The sequence below is a fragment of the Hypomesus nipponensis genome, chromosome 16 (assembly GCF_054491055.1).
Source record: "Hypomesus nipponensis isolate SF chromosome 16, ASM5449105v1, whole genome shotgun sequence".
Classification (NCBI taxonomy): Eukaryota; Metazoa; Chordata; class Actinopteri; order Osmeriformes; family Osmeridae; genus Hypomesus; species Hypomesus nipponensis.
Genome location: NC_140376.1, coordinates 2,230,921 through 2,255,776, shown reverse-complemented (window position 1 = coordinate 2,255,776; position 24,856 = coordinate 2,230,921). Strand labels below are relative to the sequence as shown.

The window sequence follows — 24,856 nt, the reverse complement described above, 5'->3', positions numbered from 1 at the left end:
GATGTAAGTCCGTGGCTCTGCAATTTAAGGTTGTTGTAGTTATCCAACGATCAACTGTGCTTTTTGGTTACGTGTGTCTGACGTTGTGTACAAAAACAACCTGCTTCTGTAGGCCTAGTTTTCCACACACGCTTCTGACTGACCTAAATTCAATTTCTTCTCTCACACGGTTTTTAGGAAAGTGGCGTAAAGAGGTAAAGATTGATGTAGCCTGCTCAATTAGTCCTTTAGAATCTACAATCGACGTCTAGGAACCTTTCATCATCAATTTAAATCTGTGCACCCTCACTATTGACCTGTAGCCTTATCTAATCAAGGTACGGTTGCAGTGTTTAGAGTTAGCTAATCACAGTGAGGTAATCTAGTCATCATAGTGAAGTTTTAGCAGTCAGCATAAGCTACAGTATTTAATTGAAAGGATTGGGTGATTGATTTCCGAGGTGATTCTGATCACCGAGACGCCCCTTCACTGCCTAGCAACCAACTCCATGATGATATAAGCAAGATAACCATTGAGTGACCCCACTAACAGGTGGACATTATGTGTGTGTGTGTGTGTTTGTGCAGGTGTGTATGTCTTTGTAAGAAAGAGACAGACAGACTCCTCTTCTCTGAGATTGACAGTATCGTACTGTGTTGTCATGGGAATGTAGAGTTATGATTTTGGATCCGTTTTTTGATTCGGGAAAATGAGTTACGCAGTCACAACCATCTCCTCCCCTCACATCCTTTACCATGGCTGTGTATGAGCAAGCTGTGTTTGCCTTGGGAACCACAGAACTCCTGAAGTCGCCATAACAACACAGCCTTCGGGACCCTGTACCTCACACACACACACACACTTTTTCTCTCCGACTTTTCTCCTTGCTCCATTTCAGATTAAAGACAGACATTTGCTCTGTGGGTTCACAGCCTGTAGTGTCAAGCCGTACAGAGATCACGGGGTTTAATCTCAAGACCTCCGCCCATCACAAGGTTTTAGGGACTAACAGAGGTGGCTTTGTAGTGTGTGTGTGTGTGTGCTGTGGCCTTTTTACAGCTACACGGCAGTGCCAGACCGCAGGGTCAGGAAGTGTGATTCAATCTTAAAATCGAAGCGTAAAAACAGGTCAAAAGCATCAGAGAGATGATGCGAAGCCACCAAGAATAATGAATCCTCGCTCAATCTAATTAAATTCTGCGTCCAAGAGGGATTTTAGACCCTAAACCCTTTACGATTTCCCATCAGAGTCACGTGGACAAGATCACCCAGTGGAAGCCAGCATACTACCAGGCCTGGTCACAGTCAAGCCCACAGGGTGAGGCCCTAACAAGGCATGAAGACCCAGGAGATGACTGGATCATCCGCTATAAAGAGATCCCTCCTCGGAGCCACTTGAGATGCTCTCTGACACCTTCTTATCCATAATGCACCGGTCTGGTGTCAGGGCCCAGGATAATTAATGAATGACTAGTTTAGACCTCTGTGTTGTAATAGGAAATCCTACACACGGGCATGAGGTAAGTAAAACCAAGAGATGGAGATTGTCACGGAGGCACTCTAGAGAATGAGGCCGAAGGGAGTTATGCATGCGCTGCGGTTTGGCCGGGTTAGGGTTGAGGCGACTCACAGAATCATTAAGTGTTTTAATCGCCATGAAAGTTTGCACAAACAAGGAATTTACTATGGCAGGAAGGTGCATACATTCAACATATAGGAATAAATCTGAAATAAGTGGTTTAAGTGTAAACAAGTCTAACTATACTAAAGGTACAAAGTCTAACTAATACTAAAGGGAAAGGTATGTAAAATAAAATATTAAGTATAAAATAGCTATAATATACAATATAAAATACAGAAATACAAATTTGGAACAGTGCAAATATGGCAAGGTGTCAGATAAAGTGTTAAAGTCCCTGTAAAGCAGAACTGAAAATGAGTGTTAACTTCATCACACCACAAAAGAATGTTTTGTTAACTACCCATCCAAATTCAAATGGAAAAAAAAAAACTGACAAGTATGTTAAGTTAGGCTTTGAAATCGTGAGAAAAACCAGCAGTCTTCTCTGCTTGATACTGGGGGGGGGGGGGGGGGCGTATCGCCTGAAGGAGCAGAAGCTCCGCCTCCTTGAATTTATTGAATTTAGCAACAACAGCAACTAACTCATTTAGTTATATAATGTACTGACAAGCAACTGACAAGCAAATAATGGAATTTGCTTTACAGCATCTCTACAGTCTGTGAGAGCCATTGGCCTTGTTGAAGAAGCTAGCAGTGGATAGGAAGAAACGTTTTTTGGGATGTTTGTTTCAGAGGGGTGTGAAACCAACATGGAGGCGTCAAGGAGCTCTCTGTGGTGTGGCGGGGACCATGGCGATGGGGGGGACCATGGCGATGGCAGGGACCATGGCGATGGCGGGGACCATGGCGATGGGGGGGACCATGGCAATGGGGGGGACCATGGCAATGGGGGGGACCATGGCGATGAGGGCAACGTTGTCCCTTCTCAGAGGAGCAACAGGGCAGGGTTAGAGTTAGCACAGTTGGGTTAGGGTTAGCACAGTTGGGTTAGCACAGTTGGGTTAGGGTTAGCACAGTTGGGTTAGCACAGTTGGGTTAGCACAGTTGGGTTAGGGTTAGCACAGTTGGGTTAGGGTTAGCACAGTTGGGTTAGGGTTAGTATAGTTGGATTAGGGTTAGCATAGTTGGGTTAGCACAGTTGGGTTAGCACAGTTGGGTTAGCACAGTTGGGTTAGGGTTAGCACAGTTGGGTTAGGGTTAGCACAGTTGGGTTAGCACAGTTGGGTTAGCACAGTTGGGTTAGCACAGTTGGGTTAGCACAGTTGAGCTCTCAGCCAGCACTGGAACATTCAAGCACTACAGTAGCTCAGCATGCAGGGAACCAGAGAATGAGCGAGAGAGTGTGCAAGATAGAGAGAAAGAGAGTGAGCGAGAGAGTGTGCGAGATAGAGAGAAAGAGAGTGAGAGAGAGAGAGAGATCTCACAGAATTTACTTTTGAAACATTTAACTACATGCAACATGACTGAAAAATAAATCATTTGAAGAAGGGTAGAAGGAAACAGCGATTGAGAGAGAAGGAGAGTGGAGTGGTTCTAATGTCACTCAAGATTTAATCTCCAAATCACATTTCCCTCTTCGGGATTAGATACATCTCTCAGGCTTCTTCGGAGCTCAGAGTGAATGAGCGGTCACACACACACACACACAAGATGCAGTGCACACAGAAGAACAGGACAAAGTCACAGACAGCGCACACACATAATACACCACATAACAGTGTGTGTGTGTGTGTGTGTGTGTGTGTGTGTGTGTGTGTGATGGTGAAGCGGTGATGTTAGTTTCCTCTCTCAGTGCTATTCTGGAAGTAGGTCAGGACAGGCAGCTCCCTCCTCCCCCCTCTCCTCCCCCACCCTCCCCCCTCTCCTCCCCCACCCTCTCCTCCCCCACCCTCCCCTCTCACCTCCCCCTTACTCTGTCCCCCACTCCCCCCATCCTTTCTCCCCCAACACCTTTTCACTGTCCCCTCATGTCCATCTCTCTCTTCCTCTACCCACATACAACCACAGATTTTGAAATCAACATGGAACACCAGATTGCTCAAAGGGGTCTGTTTCCAAAGACAAAGCAGAGGTAGTTACCGTGGGTGATAGTGTACAGTGGGGTCAGCAGCGTGTTGCGGGTTACTGTGAGATTGTGTTCGTCTCTGGTGTGTATTCTACTCCACCCAACATTATAACAGACTTTCAGGAAGTTAAAGCAACAGAGATAGACACTGGTAGCTCTCACAAAGAAAGAACACCATTTAAAAATTGTTCACCGACAGAACTATAACAGCAACTGAAAGTCTGAGGAAATGGCTTAAAGGCATGTTACATCGCCGCTCTGTATCACGCCTGCAGATCATATCAACAAAGCATGAAGGGTAAACAATTTGCTGTTGTGTGCTCAGAATCTAACATAACATACAATCTATATTTACAATTACTTTGACCACAGGGCTTTCTGCTACCAGATACATGACTGTGAGCTGACCAGTTAAACGTTATGTAACAAAATGTCACACCCAGTCTCTCCACAAGGGGGTGTTTGTTATTTTTTTATGAGTGAAGGAAATAAGCCCTACGCCAATCTGCCTCTAGTAAACTGCAGGCAGGCGAGGGGGTTAAAGTAACTGTACATTTGGGTCAGGTTCTTACCGGAGACTGACAACTAATTCAAAAGTAGAGGGGATGGGTGAGGAAAGTGAGGAGACAATTTCACACTAAATCAATGCATCTGACAGGAAAATGTTTTGAGATTGTCTGATGACCACAGAGTATTTGCTGATCTTCTGAGGCCAGATCTCCTCCTTGAGGAAATTGTTCTGAGAGGATGAACGAGTAATTTAGCCATTACAGTAACCATCAGCAGGTTGACCGGACAGATGAAGTTAATAGCCGCCCGTCAAAGCTTTGTTCTTCTTTAACAGCCGAGTAAAGCTGAGCGAAATGGGGAACGACTGATGGCAGAGATACAGGGTTGAAGGAGAGAGAGATGGAGAGAGAGACAGGCACACAGAGAGATGGAGAGAGAGAGGCACAGAGAGAGATGGAGAGAGAGGCACAGAGACATGGAGAGTGACAGTCACAGAGAGAGATGGAGAGAGAGAGAACCACACAGAGAGATGGAGAGAGAGAGGCACACAGAGAGATGGAGAGAAGAGAACCACAGAGAGATATGGAGAGAGAGAGAACCACAGAGAGAGATGGAGAGAGAGAGGCACAGAGAGAGATGGAGAGAGAGAGAACCACACAGAGAGAGATGGAGAGAGAGAGGCACAGAGAGAGATGGTGAGAGAGAGAACCACACAAAGAGATGGAGAGAGAGAGAGGCACAGAGAAAGATGGAGAGAGAGAGAACCACACAAAGAGATGGAGAGAGAGAGGCACAGAGAAAGATGGAGAGAGAGAGAACCACACAGAGAGATGGAGAGAGAGAGGCACAGAGAGAGATGGAGAGAGAGAGAACCACACAGAGAGATGGAGAGAGAGAGGCACAGAGAGAGATGGAGAGAGAAATACGGTAGGAGCAGGAGGAGAGATGAGATCAAGTGAGACAGCAAGTTTGTTTCTCCCCGTGGCGTTGCATGGCAACAGGAGGGTGGGAAGGGGTGGGGCAGGTGAGTGGGGTGGGTGGGGTGGTTAGGGTGGTTAGGGTGTGTAGGGTTAGGCCACCAGGTCAGAGAGGGAACAAGGTTTGCGAAATACAGGGATAAGGAGGAATAGATACAGGCTTGAGATACGAGAGTAGACTCCATGTCTTCATGTTTTCCTCTCTCTCTTACTGATCTCTTAATCTCTTTAGACTATCGCCGTTCGCTCCCTTAATCTGGACCTGTCTGTTGCCATCCTCCTCACCCTAATCTGTGGGAACGTAAATAAGCATTTTTTCTTTTTGCTTTAACGGGTGTTAACACAATTGTTTTCCTGTCCAAACAAAGGCGTGACGACGTTAATGAATTTGTCTGGTGACATTTCATATTACTTATGTGTGTGTGTTTGTGTGTGTGTTGCCATGGTAAGTAGGTCAGCAGCACATGTCATTTGCTGATTCATCAGATATAAACAAATCCTGGTTGTCGAGGCAACCGACCATACACTCCACCAGCTAAAAACACCAGGTGATAGAACCATCAAGCTCCCGGTTCTACCGTTCTCCAACTGCGACCTTCTAACAGTGCTCACCGCACAGCCCAGGCTCTCACCTCTGGATTGGTAGTTATCTATTTTGCGTTCATGTGTCATGAGTGAAAGAGAGAGAAGAGAAGAAAGAAAAAAAGATAAAAGGATAGAGAGAGAGTAGCGAGAACAGAGAGAGAGAGAGAGTAGCGAGAACAGAGAGAGAGAGAGAGAGAGAGAGAGAGAGAGAGAGAGAGAGAGAGAGAGAGAGAGACAGAGAGAGAGAGAGAGGGAGAGACAACCTGAGAGACAGTGAGTGACCTGGACACACAATGCACACACACAAAGCACAAGCACAACATATACCGTGTGTGTGACTGACGTGTATGTGTATATATGTATATATAATAAGGTACTTAAGGTTATGGTAAAGTTTCCTTTAATCTTTCAATTCAATTGAATTTGTCATGTTTGATTGATATTGTATTATCCGGTAACATCAATAGTATACTGACATCAATAGTAACGATATGAATATTGTTTTGTGTTTTAATATTGTGTTCTGTGGTTCCAGCGTTGCTTTGGCAATATGAACATTTGTTTCTTAATGCCAATAAAGCCAATTGAATTGAATTGAATTGAATTGAGAGAGAGAGAGAGAGAGAGAGAGAGAGAGAGAGAAGTGTAGGGATGACAGAGAGAGAGTAGAGAATACAGTAGAGGGATAACAAGATATATTGCATTCCATTCACCCTCCAGGGACAGGCCTGTTGGGCTAGGATGTGGAGAATGAAATGAACAGCAGCTCTGAGACTGAAGATGCTGGTTAAACTGTCCTTTTTGACATAATATTGACTGAGTGTTCAAAATGCTTCTAATCAAACAGCATGCATTATTTGTCATCGTGGGATCGTGAGTTATCAGTAGTATTACTTGGGCTCTGAACTAAGCTTCTCGGGATAGGATCTAAGAACTAGGTTTCCAGGCATAGGATCTAAGAACTAGGTTTCCAGGGCTAGGATCTAAGAACTAGGTTTCCAGGGTCTGGCTGAGAGGACAGTGATTCATATCCGGCAAGTTGTGAAGTCGGGGGTCTTGCTACTCATCCGTTGTCATGGAAGCACACGTTGTCATGGAATCACACGTTGTCATGGAAGCACACAGGCGAGATCTGATCCCAGTTCAGCATTGGACGCCTCAGCTTTCTCTGTCGGTCTCTTCTTCTGCTCTCCTGACATTGTTTCTCTGTCTTCTACTTCTGTCTTGCCAAGTCTCCTTCAGTCTGAGATCTTTTTCTCTTTTTCTCACCTCCACGTCAGTCTTCGGTTACAGATCTGTGTCCCACACACACACACACACTGACACACACAGACACACACTGACACACACAGACACACACACACTGACTTTGGTCTGAACTCTGACTTCCAGGAATGGTTGACATTTTCCTGCCGTGTGTTCGTCAAGCCTCCCGCTTGAACCTGACCTTCTGCTCCCTGACCTCCCATCTGCCCTTGTTGACTGAAGCATGCCGACCAGGCCTCTCCACACATGGCCTCTCCAGACACTAGAGAGAGTAAAACAGCCCTCTGTCTAGTACTCGACCATCCACCCCTGCAGCAGAACCCACTTTCTAACACAGTGTTAGAAAGACTTATAGATAACAAATCTTTAAGTCCCTTCTCACACCCGTACGATATCAATCTCCCTGCTCACCTTTATAACATCTTTTCACCTTTGCTTAGGATGACTGACTGAATAAAAAAAACTAAACAGAGGGAGAAAAGGATAGGGATGATGGAATGAGACGAGGGACAAAGGTTTAACCTTCTCTGTTTACAATCCATTGATAATCTGTGTATTATATATAACTATATACTTTGGAACTCTCTAACTATCTTGCCCCTGAAGCTGAACACAGCATGATGGTCAACCCTACAGAGCATTGAACAGCGAAGCTCTGTGCTGGTTTTGGTCCAGGGTTAAAATCTCAGTTTGGTTGTGAAGACGACATACAAACATGATGGCAACATGGTGACACCGATCTGTGCCATCAGGGCCCATATGGAGGAGAGCAGAAGGGGATGATGAAGAGGATGATGATTATGATGGCGATGATAATGAGGATGATGACTAACATCATCATGATGATCAGTATAAGTGATCAGGATTTGTTGTGGCTTGACACAGTGATTTTTTAGTGTCTCAGCCTCCTAGGGTGGTACTGTGGGGGGGGGGGGGGGTTGAGTGCATTTGAGAGAGGAGATAAGAGGGTTTACCGGGATGAAGGGGATGAGAGAGAGAGAGAGATAGTTGGGGAGGGGAGGAGAGAGGAAGTGAAGAGAGGGCAAATGAAGGAAGGAAGGGAAAGGATAGAAAAGGACAGGAAAGCATGGAGGCAGAAGTTGGGTTGAAAGGTAATACTTTTGTGAAACTGCTCCTGTTCCACAGCAGGATGAGTGTTTCTGCTTCCCTGTTTGGTGTTTCTGCACATCAGGTGGGTCTCTTTCCCCAAGTACCTCCTCTATCCCCCCAGACAGCAAACGTCTGCAAACAGGAGTGGCCTGTACCATTTATTTCTCTCTTTTCTACCTTCCTTCTTTTTCTCCAGATCCTTCTCTCTCTTTTTCTCTCTGTCTTTTTTGTCCCCCTATTTCTCTCTTTCAATCTCTCATTCTCTTAATCCTCTATCCCTCTCCTCCCTCCCTCTCTCCCTCCCTCCCTCTCTCTCCCTGACTCTCTCCCTCCCTCCCTATCTCTCTCCCTCTCTACCTCTCTCTCCTAAGCCTGGGTCTACATGCCACTGTTTATCCCTTCCCCTCCCCGTCCATTCTCTCTCTAGCTCTAATTTAGGCATCTCCGCGGTTATGTAAGACCCAGGGTCACAGGGTCAATGACGTCGCATGTGAGTGTAGCAGTGAGCGCGCCGCTCTGCGGGCCAGCGGAAGAGAGAGCAGAGACTTGGAGCGGGGAGGTGAGGCGGGGAGAGGAGGGGAGAGGAGGGAGAGGAGGGGAGGGGAGGGGAGAGGAGGGGAGGGGAGGGGAGAGGAGAGGAGAGGAGGGGAGAGGAGGGGAGGGGAGAGGAGCGGAGCAGAGAGGAGAGGAGGGGAGGGGAGAGAGGAGCACAGCAGAGAGGAGAGGAGGGGAGAGGAGGGGAGAGGAGGGGAGAGAGGAGCGGAGCAGAGAGGAGAGGAGGGGAGAGGAGGGGAGCAGAGGAGAGGAGAGGAGGGGAGAGAGGAGCGGAGCAGAGAGGAGAGGAGGGGATGGAGGAGCGGCGCAGAGAGGAGAGGAGGGGAGAGAGGAGAGGCAGGCAGTGATTGAAGCATCGACTGACAGACAGACAAAACATGGAGAAGTAGAAACCTGACAGAAATAAATGCCAATGTGTACAAACACACAAGAGCAGAAAGTGTAAAAGCATCGTACGGACGCAAAGATGATGATGGTGCGTGAGAGAGTTGAACGAAAGAGAGTGCAAAAAAGAAAGAGAGCGTGAGAAATCATGAGAAAGATACATTCATGAGCCCATGAAGACACACACCGGTAAACAAATATGGGCGTGGGAAAGAAACAAGATGCGAGATATTGAGATGTGCAATAAAGATTCATGTTTAAGTGGTTGGAAAGGAAGAGGTGGAGGGATTTCTCAGAGAGGCAGGGGGAAACAAAGGATTAGGAGTAAGCGGAGAAATGGGAGGGAGGGAGGGAGGGAGGGAGGGAGGGAGGGAGGGAGGGAGGGAGGGAGGGAGGGAGGGAGGGAGGGAGGGAGGGAGGGAGGGAGGGAGGGAGGGAGGGAGGGAGGGAGGGAGGGAGGGAGGGAGGGAGGGAGGGAGGGAGGGAGGGAGGGAGGGAGGGAGGAGAAAGCTGCTCCAGTAACCTAGAAAGAGTAAATGCTTTTCTCATTTCATAACAGTACCTGTTACATCATAGTCTTACTCACAAACAACTGTTTTCATCTCCGGTGTTTTCATTATGAGTTTTATCAAAAATGCTTATTTACACAGCCTATCTGACGTCTCTCTCTCTGTCTTTTAGACTGTCTATTTTTCTAGATTTCTCTGATCACTTCTCACAGTATATGGAGAGAGAGACAGAGTAGGAAAGAAAGGAATTATGTGACAGTGCTTGGCACAGCGAGAAGATGAGACAGATAAAAAGAGATTAGAGTTTTTGAGATTTGCTGAAAAGATATTCATCAGACTTTTCTCATCTTTTTATTTAATACAGTCGAAACAGCTTTTTCACGTCCTCAGAACTGTGAAAAGGTTGTAGATTATTTCTTTATCTCTCTCTCTGTGTGTGTGTTAGCAAACCTATTACAAACCTGTTAACAATAATAAAATATATTGACTCGTCAAATGAATATGTACAACCTGTAATTACACTGTCCCAAAAGACACATCTAGATTTGTCTGAAGACATTCGTATGTTATTTATGATGCCAAAATGTGTTATCCATTTGCCATTTGAGAGCCATTTGTTTATGTGCTCTTTAAAGACACGGCAAAATCACACATATCTAAACCACAAAAGAAAACTGGAAAACAGAGAGTTTGAAAAGCCAAGATCCAGACTGCTTTGTGGGGATAATTTCTGTTTTTGTGACACACTGCCACACTTTCCCACGCGCGCGGAAGCTCTGAGATCCTCCTTAAGCGCGCGGCGGAGGAGGAAGCGCGCCACTGCTCGGGGGCACGAGGCGGGCCGGTGAAACGCGATCATGTGAGAATCCATGGGCCGAAAGAAGGTTACAGAGCGCGAAAAAGACAGTCCACTCAAGTCAGCGAAAGAGGTGACAGCAACACGACTCAGCGACGTACTTTTATTGCAAACAGCCCACTCTCAACCAGGGGAATACTGGTGCAAGAGTTTACTTTAACTTACCGAAACAACATCAGCAACATCTTTCTTTCCTAGCCCATTTGTTTTCGTCGACAAGTGTTAGTATAAGCTACATATGAGTATTTGTTGTTTTTACAGTTTTCAAAAGCTCCTTTTTGGAGCTAAAAACCCGTTATCTTATATATTTTTCTCAGTTTTATTTTCATATAGAGTTGTATGACTCGAAGATAAAACAGCAACATCATGAGAGGTAAGTGAATGATAATTCTACTTAACTGGCAATGCAATACTTGCAAAAGTATATATATTTTTTAACTTATTTTTTGAATTAACGTTTTGCACCTACTCAGCGTTGTCTTGTATTAAGCATTGCTTTGAATTATAGTTCTTTCTAAGTGCGTATGTCGACGCAAGACGCTTCGCATGGAGCACAAGTAGGCTTCAAGCCCCACAGATAAAGACGAATAGACTACAGTAACATGACAAATACTCCAATTAAAACAACAAAGATGATCAAATAGTTTATCTGATCGTCATTAAATTAAATTTCTTTAAGGAAATCCCAGACCCTGTTTTCTGTTGTTAAGTCTAATGTTTGCATTCTGCATGCTTATTGCGTGATAAATACTAAAACATTAATTATTATGAACAGACTACAAATGTGCACTAATAATATATATATATATATATTTTTTTTTGCACGCATAGAACTGACAGTAATAATTTATGGTAGATGTAGTTACTTTATCCCACCGGAGTGCGACTTTGGTTATGTAAGAGAACTAAGGGAGGGAGGGAGGGAGGGAGGGAGATTGAAACGGCTCAAAGAAAACACACGAAAAATATTAGATAATCACATTGCCTAATCTCTCCTATGACATGGGGCTTTTTTCCGGTCAGTTCTCAACATATTTTCTTCATGTTTTAAGGAGAACATGTGAACAGTATAATATTACACCTCTCAACTAATACTGTGTAATTAAATATCCCTCCGTATATGTATTTTAACAGCTACAAACATTTGTAAAATGAAAAATAAATAACTGGGAAGGGGGGCCGTCCGCGGGTGTTCAGTTTAGATTGCAGGGTACCGTGTTGTTGTTGTCTGGCTTTGCAGCATGGCCGCGGGTGTGAGTTTGGGGGGGGGGGGGGAGAAAAAGGGGGAGTGCGCTGTTCCATTGACCTAGTTATGTCATTAAGGATTACACAGCATGAGAGGAGGAGAGTAGAGGAAGGATGGTGAACTGAAGACACACGGATGATGAGCTGCAGCGTCATTAGCCTACTGAGAGAGAGAGCAAATGATCATACGGTGTTATGATTGGTTTGGTAGCAAATCAACGGTCTGGGGAGAGCCCTTTTCGTCGATGATGCCTTTCCAGTCAAGTCATGCCTACATTAGGAGCCTCAAATCCTCTTATATTGATCATTCATTAGTTAAAGTGTGGTATAATGATCTAATAAATATCTTTTGAGAAAAGGATAAATAAATGAATACGTTTACAACATGTTAGTATCAAAGTTTATAATCTGATGTCTGCTACAACACAGAACTAATGCGTCTGAGTTAACAACCGTCAGGTTTTTTTTTTGGTTCAGAGAACGTGGCAGTTGAACTTGAACTGATCCAGCGCTCAGGACCCTGCATGGCCTTGAGCTGTCAGAGGGAGAGACTGGAATGCTGCGTAGCCCCTGTGATCATGGCAACAGCCCTGGGGTTGCTAGCCCCAACCTACACCCCATAATGACACCTAACACCACACCCTATAGCTCCAGCAGTATGTACAGTATTTCAACTCTTTGGTTGGCAGTCCACAGTTGGCTCATAACAGCAGATTGATGATGTCATCACTCATGTTGCTCACTTTGGAATGTATCTCTGGCCTGACAGTAAAGCAGATAGACAGATAAACAGGCAGGCAGGCAGGCAGGCAGGCAAACAGTCAGGCAGACAGGCAGGCAGGCAGGCAGGCAGGCAGGCAGGCAGGCAGGCAGGCAGGCAGGCAGGCAGGCAGGCAGGCAGGCAGGCAGGCAGGCAGGCAGGCAGGCAGGCAGACAGGCAGGCAGGCAGGCAGGCAAACAGGCAGGCAGGCAGGCAGTGAAGAGGTAGCACCAAGCTGTTAGTTCCAGGAAGCACTCCACTTCAGGAGACCCCTGATACGAGGCCTAAGAGAGGAGGCCTGTGAAACGAGGCCTCTGATTGGCCTCTAGACATACAACAGTCCGTCTCAATTCAGGGGGGGAAAATAGTAAAAAAAAAAAAAAAAAAAAAAAAAAACATATCACATTTCTCATATAATTGTAACAAGCGTTCAAGAGTCCAGTAACCGTGGAGATGCCTTGGAGAGTAAAGACACTCTGCACTGTTTCATAACCACTGCACTGCTGGCCTTAGAGTCTGTCTGTCTGCCTGTCTGCCTGCCTGTCTGCCTGTCTGCCTGTCTGCCTGTCTGTCTGTCTGCCTGTCTGCCTGTCTGTCTGTCTGTCTGTCTGTCTGTCTGTCTGTCTGTCTGTCTGTCTGCCTGCCTGCCTGTCTGCCTGTCTGCCTGTCTGCCTGCCTGTCTGCCTGTCTGTCTGTCTGTCTGTCTGTCTGCCTGTCTGCCTGTCTGTCTACTTGTCTGTCTGACAACTGGACACAACCGTTTTGTCCTTTGTGTCCCCTTGGTTGAGGTGTCTCCTGGAAACTCTTGCCCTTACTGAAGCTAGTGTATGTGTGACATTTGGGGCAAATGGACCAGCAAAGCTGCATGGTATTGTTGCTTTGATTTCTTTGACCGTTGCTTTATTATAGTTTTTACAACAGTATGACACTTTGAGTACAGTCAGTTGTAGTGTATTTGGTATTTAATTTTAAGTGTACAATTCCCCTCAGTCTGAGAGAAAGCAGTGTGTGTGTGTGTGAGGAGCGAGTGTGAGTTGTGATTTGTTTCAGCACACACACACACACACACACCATAAGGAAAACAATAGGAAATGGACAAATTGGAGGATTAAAGAATGAAAGTGAATGCCTGACAGCTTGTATGTTTCATCACCTTGAGAGTCTACCAGTCTTTAGGTTAAGCATACAGTCATTCACATCACTGAAACTCTCAAATTAAACAGGACCTCTGGACTCTGGCCCGCTGTGTGATAAGATTGCATGTGAGTTGCAGAATGTGCTTGTTTAACAGCACCTGGAAGGTTTCAAAATGTGCTTGTTTAACTGTTTAACAGCACCTGGGAGGTTTCGTAGTGCTGGAACTTGGAGCATGGCACACTGACTGACTGACTAACACACACATGAGATGGGCCATCTCTATAGTCACTGCCAGATTAGACCCTGCAGATTATACCCTGCAGATTAGACCCTGCAGATTAGACCCAAGAATATACCACTAACTGGTTTACCTTCATTGAAAGACCTCTTTCTCAGGTCACAGTAAATGGTGATTATGATTGCATAAAGAAAAGCTATCTTTTATTGTGTTCAAGAGAACAATGTAACTTGTTTTCCAAAAGTTTAGGCTTGTTTTGACTTTCAAGGAGTCCCTTTTGACATTGATGGATCATTTAATACATTGGCCTCTCAATTTCCTTGAGTTTCTCTGATTTCTTATCTGGCGGGTACATAATGTCAGTATTCAACTCACTCATTACACGCTTCAAGGCTAAATACATAACTATCCGGTAATTGTTAACGAGTAGTTGTAATGCTTCATCAAGAGTCAGTAATTGAGCATCACTTAATCAAAATTTAGTGCGTTCAAAAATAGTTATCTTATTTTCTGATAAAGTACAAAAAAAAACCACACACAATCTGTTTTTGACTTGTAACGTTTTTGCTTTGTATCACACTTCCAAAGTGCGTCAAGCGACTGCGTTCAAAGTCAGGAAACACCGTAACCTGAACTACCTCCACTCAATGACCCCAAATGTTCTCTGGAGACTCAAAACCCCCAAAAACAGTCCTTGTTCAAGACCACAGGGCAAATCAATCACTCCTTCCTGCACAGAACCCAGTCTCAAATACACCACCTGTCCTGAGAGCAGTTCACATGAGTAATGGCCTCCTCCCGTGTTGATTAGTCATCCGTTGCAGGAGTGTGAGAGGGACTCTGATTGTGTTGTAGTCAAGCCTCTCGCTTGTATAAATTGGGACCGGCCCATTCTTGTCGTGTAAGCTTCTTCCAACCGACCGGATCTAAAAATAATTATATGAGCAACAGCTGAAACTGCAGTCAAATAGTTGACAAGCAGCCACTAGTTGAGGGTCGTGTGTGTTGCTGTCCTCGTGGGCCGGTGGAGTAACTCACTACTCGGTTACATAAGGACAAGATGGCCGCCAGCATGATTTCACTTATTGATTTGCTCTCACACCTGTTTGAGCCGGTCACAAATTGTTCTCTGGAATAAACCACAAGGCAGTGAGATGACATCATATTTCCCTATCTCTCTCTCTCTCTATCTCACTTGCTCTTTCTACCTGTCGCTCCCTCTTCACCTTCACTCTCAGGTTCTCTCTCTATTTCATCTTATCTCCTCTCTGTTATGTAGTCAGATTTGGTTCCACCTTAAAGCGGGAGAGAAATGAGATTACGAGGCTGAGCCAGGCTCCTCCTCCCAGCTCAGTGGGAAAGTGTGTCAGTAGACCAGCTCCTTCTCCAAGCCGGACTTCTCCCTGGCTGAGTAGCAGGCCAGGCAGCCAGTCAGAGCCTGAGCTCTGCACCCGGTGAGCCAATGGGAGCGCGGAAGAGAAAGGGAGGGGGAGGGAGAGGCTCGTCACGGCGTTGCCACGGCGACATCGCCTGAATGAGTGTGTTCGTGGAATGTGGCCAGACGGCAGTTATATAACAGGGAGGAGAGGGGGGGAGGGAGGAGGGGAGGGAGGTTATTTTCCACTGGGCTTTATTTATTTATTTCCCATGGTTGGTTGTTGTAGGTCGGTAGGAACTTTATCCAGAGGAAACACTGAAATATCTCACCCATATTATGGACAAGAACTGTCTCTCCACCAACCAGCAGCAGCCAGGGGATGCCTGGGCCATTTCTCTCCGTGAACGTTGAAATTGTACCGTTTATTCCCGTAGTTACTGAACTTAAACTTGATTTGATTTCTGCGCGTGACGCTTGTCCAGATCCCTGACTTCAGCTTGGAGTTGTGTGAGCAGGTTTCCAACGTTCTGGATCTGGACCAGTTAACACCACGGCGGCACATTAAAGCTTACCTAACTAACCTAATTGCGTCAGGGCGCAAAGCAGTTTAAAAAAAATCTTGAACACGCCCTGCCAGCCTTTGCAAACAGACGTGAGCGACGCCCCCCCCCCCCCCAGCAGAGCTCCTGCTAGTTTGTCTGCGTCTCTTTTAGGTTGTCGTCTCTTCAGTGCTCAGCCTAGTAAGCAGAGGAGGTTTCGTTAACTTGCAGTTCACCCTAGAGGATGAGGGGGGGGCGAAGAGCCGGTGTAACTTTATAACCGCGGGCCTCCGCTAATGCAATTGACCTGCTATTCTGGTCCAGTGAGAGGCTCTGGCAGCCTCACTTAGATAAACAGCAGCTGAAAAGAACAGTCTGTGCCTAAGATAGAGAGAAAGATAGAGAGTTAAAGTCTGCTCTCTTAAAAGGTGTGCTGTTTTCTTTGTTGCTTTGTGCGTTTTGTCACAAGAATGTGCATTCCTCAAAGTACATTTCCTCCCACGATTTGACATTTAGATGCTCCATTTGGCTCTGCATTGTGAAATCCTCAGTGAATAATATACATACAGGGTCAACACCTGGTAAAATTAATTTCAAGACTATCCAGGTTAGACTGTGGTATAGGCTGGCTAGCTTGCTACCTTTTATTACTCAACTTGATTAAGTTGCTCTAAAGTTAGCCTGCTCTGACACTGTTTGTCTGGCCTTTATGGTTTTCAGCAGCATATCAGATACGTTTTATGGCTCGCAGTTTTGATTAGTCCTTTCTCTAGGACACGTCCACGTCCAATCCTGCTGAGAAACAGCAGTACTTCCTCCTCGACCACTTCCCTATCGACCATTGCTCCCTGACCAGGAGTTCATAGTCTCCACCCAAAGCTTAGACAAATAACATTTTATTGTGTCATTATTGTCTGAGTAGAATGACCCAGAATTGCACAAAAGATCACCGACAACATTCATGCAGCATTTCAAAATCCATGTAACTCAAACTTGGTATATCAGTCTGTTCTAAATTACTTTCCTCTCTCTCTCCCCCTCTCTCTCTCTCCCCCTCCCTCTCCCTCTCCCCCTCCCTCTCTCTCTCCCTCTCTCTCTCCCTCTCTCTCCCCTCTCTCTCCCCTCTCTCCCTCCCCTCTCTCCCTCTCCCTCTCTCTCTCTCCCTATTCCTCTCCCCCTCCAGCTCAGATTGAAGTGATACCCTGTAAGATCTGTGGGGACAAGTCCTCAGGAATCCACTATGGTGTCATCACCTGTGAAGGCTGCAAGGTGAGCTCCATTAGAGTTAAATCAACTTTTACCTGAAGTGTTTCACCTGTGTGGTGTTGATTGTTTTTGAGTGGGTAATTGTGGCCTGCATTCTGAATGAACAAAACACACTACATATTCTGTCACTTAATGTTGCACTGAAAGTCTACTACACCTGGATTGACTGTGTGTGTGTGTGTGTGTGTGTCGGCAGGGCTTCTTCCGACGCAGCCAACAGAACAACGCCACTTACTCCTGCTCCCGCCAGAGGAACTGTCTGATCGACCGGACCAACCGCAACCGATGCCAACACTGCCGGCTGCAGAAGTGTCTGGCTCTAGGCATGAGCCGCGATGGTGAGGCCCTGCACCGCTCTGTGTGTGTGTGTGTGTGCTGAGGTGCCGTATTCAGACAGTTGCTGATCCGTTTGGTTGTTCTCCGCCGACACTCATTGCTTTCTTGTCTCTTCCCCCGATCCCAGCCGTCAAATTTGGCCGCATGTCCAAGAAGCAGCGCGACAGCCTGTACGCAGAGGTGCAGAAGCACCAGCAGTCCCAGGAGCGAGCCAGCGCCGCTGCCCGCGAGGAGGCGTCCGAGCTGGGCTCCCACAGCCGAGCCTACAGCCGGGGCTCCAGCACCGCCTTCAGCGACCTGGACGACATCACCACCCTGCCGGAAGGCCTGCTGTTCGACCTGCCCCTGACACCAGAGGGCGCCGGAGGGGAATACTGCAACCTGGAGATGCTGGGAGGCAGCGGGGGAAGCAGTTCCTCGTCTCAGAGCTCTCCCGAGCAGAGCGGCTTGGACTTCGGAGATCACCACGTCAAACACGAGTACCAGCTGCTGCACGAGTCGGGCATCTTCGCCCACGGCCTGCTTAACCCCCTGCCGGAGGGCTGCTCTCTGATGGAGATAGGTCAGTAAGAACCACCCCCACAAGGACGGCCACGCCATCTCTCCGTTACAGCGGCAAAACTGCTGGTGGCAGGTCTTTGTCTGGAGGTGTTAGTCGGGTTTGTCTGAAGCTGATGTTTGTTGTGACTCCATGTGTTTTCAGAGCGCATCACCCAGAGTGTGTTGAAGTCCCATGTGGAGACCAGTCAGTACAGCTCAGAGGAACTGAAGAGGTTGGCCTGGACGCTGTACTCCCAGGAGGAGACGCGCTCCTTCCAGACCAAGGTACGCACACTCAGGCAGACACACACACACACAGAAACACTGACAGACAGACAGACAACCACACACACACAGACAGACACAGGCAGTCAGACACAGACAGACAGACAGACAGACAGACAGACAAACAGACAGACACACCAGCAGTCAGACAGACAAACAGACAGACACACAGACAGACAGACACACAGACAGTCAGACAGACAGACAGACAGACACACACACACACACACACACACCCACAGGCAGACAGATCTCCAGGATACAGAGTAACATTCCTAATGTCTAGTACTCATCTAAGTAGCCGTCTCTCCCCCTTTGCCAGTCTGTGGACGTGATGTGGCAGCAGTGTGCCCATCACCTCACCAACGCCATCCAGTACGTGGTGGAGTTCGCCAAGCGCATCACCGGCTTCATGGACCTCTGTCAGAACGACCAGATCATCCTGCTCAAAGCAGGTCAGTACCTACGCCTACCCTGCCTGGAAGTCCACTCCTACACAGAGCTTGTGGCTGAAAGCAAACACACAGTAACTCAGTACACACACAGCTCATGCTACAGACTAAAGACACACCAGGCAGGGCTGCCTCTCTGGACAGGCCTCATGATGCTATCCACCAGCCTGACTTCAGAGGCTCTGTGTCTAACCGCTGTTCCTCTTGTTTTTCTTCTCGCCCACTTTTTCTCTTTTCCCCCTCATCATAATCTACGATGTATCAAACCTGTATTTTTTGTATTGGAATAAACTGTTGTCTCCTCAATTTTTTTGGGTCATTTACAAACACTATCTTCCACATCGCTGTCACTTTTGAAAATGGGGATTGCCTCTGGTCCAATTTATAATTGACGTGACTTTGTGCTGTTGTTGTATGCATGTTGGAGCACTCTCTTTCTTTCTCTCTCTGTCTGTCTGTCTCTCTCTCTCTCTCTCTTTCTCTCTCGCTCTCTCTGGTTTTCCCTCCAGGCTGCTTGGATGTCCTCCTCATCCGCATGTGCCGTTCCTACAACCCCATCAACCACACTCTGCTCTTTGATGGCAAGTTTGCAAGTGCTCAGCTCTTCAAGGCTCTCGGTAAGTTACTCCCCACCACACACACACACACACACACACACACACACACAGTAAGTCACCCCCCACACACACACAACCACACACACACACACAGTAAGTCACCCCCCCCACACACACACAACCACACACACACACACAGTAAGTCACCCCCCACACACACACACACACATACAGTAAGTCACCCCCCACACACACACAACCACACACACACACACACACAGTAAGTCACCCCCCACACACACACAACCACACACACACACACAGTAAGTCACCCCCCCCACACACACACAACCACACACACACACACAGTAAGTCACCCCCCACACACACACACACACACACACACAGTAAGTCACCCCCCACACACACACAACCACACACACACACAGTAAGTCACCCCCCACACACACACAACCACACACACACACAGTAAGTCACCCCCCCACACACACACAAGCACACACAACCCCAAAACTACCAACCAACAACCTTGGTCAAACGTCCACTTCGGACGTCTGGTTGTTTGACGTGGCCTTCTTGCTTCTTGTTGTGCTTCAGGCTGTGACGACCTGGTGGGCGCCGTGTACGACCTGGCCAGGAGCCTGAGCCGCCTGCAGCTCTCTGAGGAGGAGATGGCTCTGTTCAGCGCTGCCGTGCTGCTGTCACCAGGTGAGACCCAGACCCTCCAGCAGGGGGCAGCACAGCAACCTCACAGATCACCTTCTGGCTTTGTTGTAAGCCTCTTACTGTGGCTCCGTAGAATGGCCTGGTTATGTACATGTCTTATGACAGTGGTAATAATAATAATGTCAATACAATTTATTTGTAACGCAACCATCTTCCACTCAAATTAATATCAGTCATAAAATATAATATACGATAACAATAGGGGCAGACACAATTAAATTAACAATCAAAATCCATATTTAAAAGGTTTCATTTCATTTTTATTTGTGTGTGGTATGTTTAACAGTGATGTTTAATAGTGATGTGCCTTCCCTCCCTCCCTCCCCCCACCCCCTCCATCCCTCCCCCACCCCCTCCATCCCTCCCCCCCCCCCCACCCCCTCCATCCCTCCCCCCCCCCTCCATCCCTCCCCCCTCCAGACCGGGCCTGGCTGAGCGACACCCAGCAGGTCCAGAAGCTGCAGGAGAACATGTACCTGGCTCTGCAGCACAGCCTTCAGAGAGGAGGCTGCTCCGAGGAGAAGCTCACCAAGGTACCCACGCTGTCCGACACCACGCACTCTGCATTATCCTGAGCTGCTTACACGCTCATCCAAAAGGACTGTTTTATTGCACTGTTCATTCAGACTGTTTTAGATGTATCATGTCATAGTTTGACAGTAGATGGCCGGATTCGGATATGGTAAAACGCTGACATTGATATGTTTCCCTCTTTTTCCTCCTCTCCAAAGATGGTGTCCAAGATGCCTATGATGAAGTCCATCTGCAACCTGCACATCGACAAGCTGGAGTTCTTCCGTCTCCTCCACCCAGAGACGGCCTACAGCTTCCCCCCTCTCTACCGTGAGGTCTTCGGCAGCGAGATCGCTTGCCCAGACTCTACCGAGGGCTAGTGGTCCCCCATCGCACCAAACCATGATTCGATTCACGCAGACAGAGAGGTTTACGGATGAGGGACAGGGAGAGCGAGAGAGGCACAGTGAGAGAGATAGAGAGATAGCAGGAAGTGGCAAGAGGCAGACTCAACTCAGTGACAACCCTGCACGCTACACTTTAGCAGACACTACCACTCACCTCCGCTCTTTCACCTTTTGGCCCCTCGGCCTCCCATCCTGCCCTGCTGAGCAGCTTGAACTGCCTGGAGACACAGTCCCCTAGTTACTGCTTCATTTCATGAGGTGCTGGGCTCCAAGTGCACGCTACCGATTATCCATTTGGGAAGGAGTTGAGGAAAAACCTTGTAAGAAATGTTCTCTTGGTAATTTATCTAGTTAAAAAAAAAGACTTTGTAAGGACCTAATCTTGAAGTGAGTTTGACTTCTCGAGTTTTCACAGGTCCTAAGGTAAGCTAATCGTGAATGTAGTTCTCAGTCCTGTCGCCCCCTTATCCCCTGCAAGGCCTGAAACAGAATGTACACCCTGTCCTAGCCTCCCTCTGGAGGAGTGCTATGGACGAGGCATGTTTAAACGCTTTGTAAGCGAGGGGTGGTGAAAACCAACGGCAATTTTTTTTTTTTTTTTTCGTTTTGTACTTGTGGTGGTTTGGTATCCAGGAAGTTAACAGTTGAAAGGGACCAAGAACAAAAAGAGAGAGCAGGGCGAGAGGGATGACGTGGCAAACTAAGACCTGAGGCGTCTTACCACATCACAGGCACAACCTATTGCATCACAGGCACAATCTATTGCACAGCACTTAGATGAGGAACCTATACTGGCCTACTTGTGCATTCAGACACTGATATATTTTTTTATTTTATTTTTGAACATGATTTTCTTTTTTGGAGATGCAATCAAAGACCTCAACCCTTTGACCTTTTCCCCTTGCAAATGCCACTTCGAGAAAAGAGAGAGCGAAAAGAGGAAAGAATCACAGAAGTATTTTGAAAAGTATTTTTTTCAAATGTCACTATATGTATACATAGACTTATATTTACTCTTGTAACAATTAGTTGTTTGGGGAAGAGAGAGAGAGAAAGAGAGAAGTAGAGAGGGAGAGAAAGAAAATAGTCTCAGGCTTCTCAAAGACTTCCTGACCACACGGTCGGGTGAAAAGAAGACAATCGCTGCACAGTCTGAACCCTGTGAACAATCGGCACCTAAGACTAAGACCATGCTGGGGAAGCCCCGCCTCCGAGCCACAAGCCCCTCCTCCGAGCCACAAGCCCCGCCTCCGAGCCACAAAGACTCTGAGGCAGTAGGCTGTGACAGGCAAGACAATAACAGCCTCACCCAATGAGAACCCATCACTGCCATCTCCGGAGCCCCACCCCTGGCCCCCACCCCCGCCGACGTCACCAAGGCAACGACAATCACTGCTGTGATGGAGCCTGGCAGAGGCACAGGGGGAAGGAGCCTAGCAACCGAGGCTTGACAACCAACACACTGAGCAGAGACTCTCACTTGTGTGGAGGAAGAGGATTCTGGGATGTCTAGCTGCTTGGGCCAGCAGTGGGCAGGGATGCTGGTCAACACTCAAACATACTTCTTACCTGTGGTGCTCAATCCTTCTGCTTTCATAGAAAACTGCAAACGGATAGACTGATGTTGGTGTTTTTGTCTGCCGTCCTCCCCACCCTTCATAGCCATACTACCTCACCTCCCCCCAGACTTACCGCACGTCTAAGAGGGTAGACAGGCCCTTACCAGCGAGCCCTGACAGCTATGTGGACGTAGGGACACAGCACCACCACATCCGCTGCGTTGCTCCGTGCAGTTTGAAGGACATAGCTGAAAAATCTATTTTATGCAAATATATTTTTCCATTCTGTTTGATAAAACCTCATATGGAGATTTCTGTTTTTACTGAAATTCTGTTAAGACACTACATATTGTACAGACAAGCGGGCAGGCAGATAAAGATAGACAAATAGACAAACATACTGACAGAGAAACATGAGAAATTGATTTGGATTTTTACAAATGAAGCCCTTCAACACTCATAACACAAAGCTTGACCCTTCTACAGACCAGCTGCCGTGGATGAAACTAGAATCAGTAGAGCTGAAGTTTATTACAACCTTCTTTACCGCAAAGAGACAATCACTCACAGGCCTTGGCTATCCAGTTGTATTTGAAGTGATCCCATGTTTCACTTTTTGCACTGCTGGGCCAGTGTAGGACTCCCTATTGTATATATGCTTCTGTGGTTTCTGTCTGTTTCTCGGGGTATACAGGATTTTAATGGATGCACAAGGTAGAGTCAGAGTGGGACTGTGCAATAATGTCGTTCCCGTGTGTAGCTTGAAGGCGACAGCTGCACCCTAAACCCATCCAAGCCAGGTGACCCTGCATAGTCCCCCCACACACACTCTGACAGAGACAAACACACAGATTCTCCCCCTCAGCGATACACAAAGCCACAACACGACACGAGTCTGGTATTAACTCGCACGAGTTTTGACGACGGTTTGCGAGGCAGTGCAAGATTGTACACATGGTGTAAATGCTTTGTGAAAGTGTTTAGAGCTTAGTATGTATTTGTAAAAGAAATTCTACCATTTCTTTTTTTAAACGTAGGTGAAACTGTGCAGCCTCTAAAGTGTGTTGTGTGGGGGTGGTTAGACACGGGGGCAGTCCTGTAGGGGCTAAGCACTTTTACTTTTCCAGTCAGTTTCACTCAGGGAGATGACCGGTCTCTCTGACCGAGTGTCTTTAGATAGCCCAGCAGGGACACATGCACCCAACAGAAAACCTTAACCCATAACTGTGTACAGTCTGTTCTTGTGAATGTTGAGCACAGAAGTATCCAATAATCTACCCCCATATCAATGTTTGATATCAATGTTATTATTGGGCGTTTGAACATTACGGAGTTCGTAGAAGAAATAGCATCTTTGAATCTTTGGATCGTGTGCTGGTTTTGTTGTGATCTTTTGTTTGTTAATTTCTATCCTTTTTCTGTCAGGTTGTTTTTCTCATCAGTTTAGTGTTCTTCTTTTCGTCTCGAAGAGTTGTAATTCTATTTTTTTTAAGAATGTTTATATAAATGCCTCCCTAAACAGTTTCTCTTTTGTCATGATCCTTTTGTCTATTATGTTCCCATTCTATTTTAAGATTATTATTGAAATCAATATAGATTTTAATAAGATATAATTTATTATATGTTATGAATATAAAGACGTTATTAACACAGTGAACAATTGTACATTGGGAATACAATGTGTGGATTAATGAATGTAATAAAGATCGTTTTACAATACAAAGATTCTGCTTGTCTGTTTGTCGTGCACTGACAACTCGAACTCCGTGTTGGTTGGGCTTCAATATTACTGTTCCAGGACAACTATAAAATAAGACATGGAATAACATCAACTACCAGGGTTGAATTATATGATGAGCAGACATGTTAAACTTTTCCTTAAACAATGATATGATTCCCAACGTTATCCCAGACGTGAACGCAAAGCCGGCCCAAGGCATAAGCGAACTACGTGGCTGCTTAGGGCCTCCGTGGCCACCAGAGGGCGCCCAAATACATTCTGCTTAATGAGTCCCCCTACCCTGCCCTTGGTCCCCCAGTGGCTATAAATTTCGATCAGTGTAAACCAAGCCCTGGGTATTCTTCTCCGCCTTTGAGAAAATGAGAGCTCAAACGCTCCGATTTGAAAATGTTCCTATTATGACGTCATAACAGGGAAGGTTACCTCCACTTTCTCTGCTTTGCCCGCACAGAAAATTTGGCCCACCAATGAGAAAATGAGCTACGATCGTGTGAGCGCGACATTGGTTTTTCCTGGAGACATCATGGCTTGCGAATGACCGAAGCATGGCAGTTTGCCCCGCCTCTTTCTTCCTCACAGCATTTGAAGCTACAGACACAGAAACGGCACGTCCTGAGGAAAGCTCATTGTGGGACTGCTCGTAGTGACTGTAATTTTGCACCAAGGCTGAATTTGGGAAAACAGACTTCAGATACAGAATTAGGAGACCACTAAGGCCAATATAAAAGCATCCAAAAACAGAATGTCATGGGACCTTTAAGGCCCCATAAAGGCTTG

The 24,856-nt window shown here is 46.7% G+C and overlaps 1 protein-coding gene across 1 annotated transcript; it reads left to right on the top strand.

Moving 5' to 3' along the window:
• The first annotated feature begins 10,376 nt into the window (after positions 1-10,376).
• On the top strand, positions 10,377-24,061 carry rorca (RAR-related orphan receptor C a). The gene is made up of 10 exons (XM_084675608.1): positions 10,377-10,752; positions 16,860-16,945; positions 17,139-17,280; positions 17,406-17,840; positions 17,982-18,103; positions 18,426-18,558; positions 19,065-19,172; positions 19,731-19,841; positions 20,280-20,392; positions 20,591-24,061. Exons 1-10 carry the CDS (start codon positions 10,746-10,748, stop codon positions 20,750-20,752), a joined length of 1,419 nt encoding a protein of 472 aa, XP_084531734.1. The 5' UTR covers positions 10,377-10,745; the 3' UTR covers positions 20,753-24,061.
• Positions 24,062-24,856: the final 795 nt, after the last annotated feature.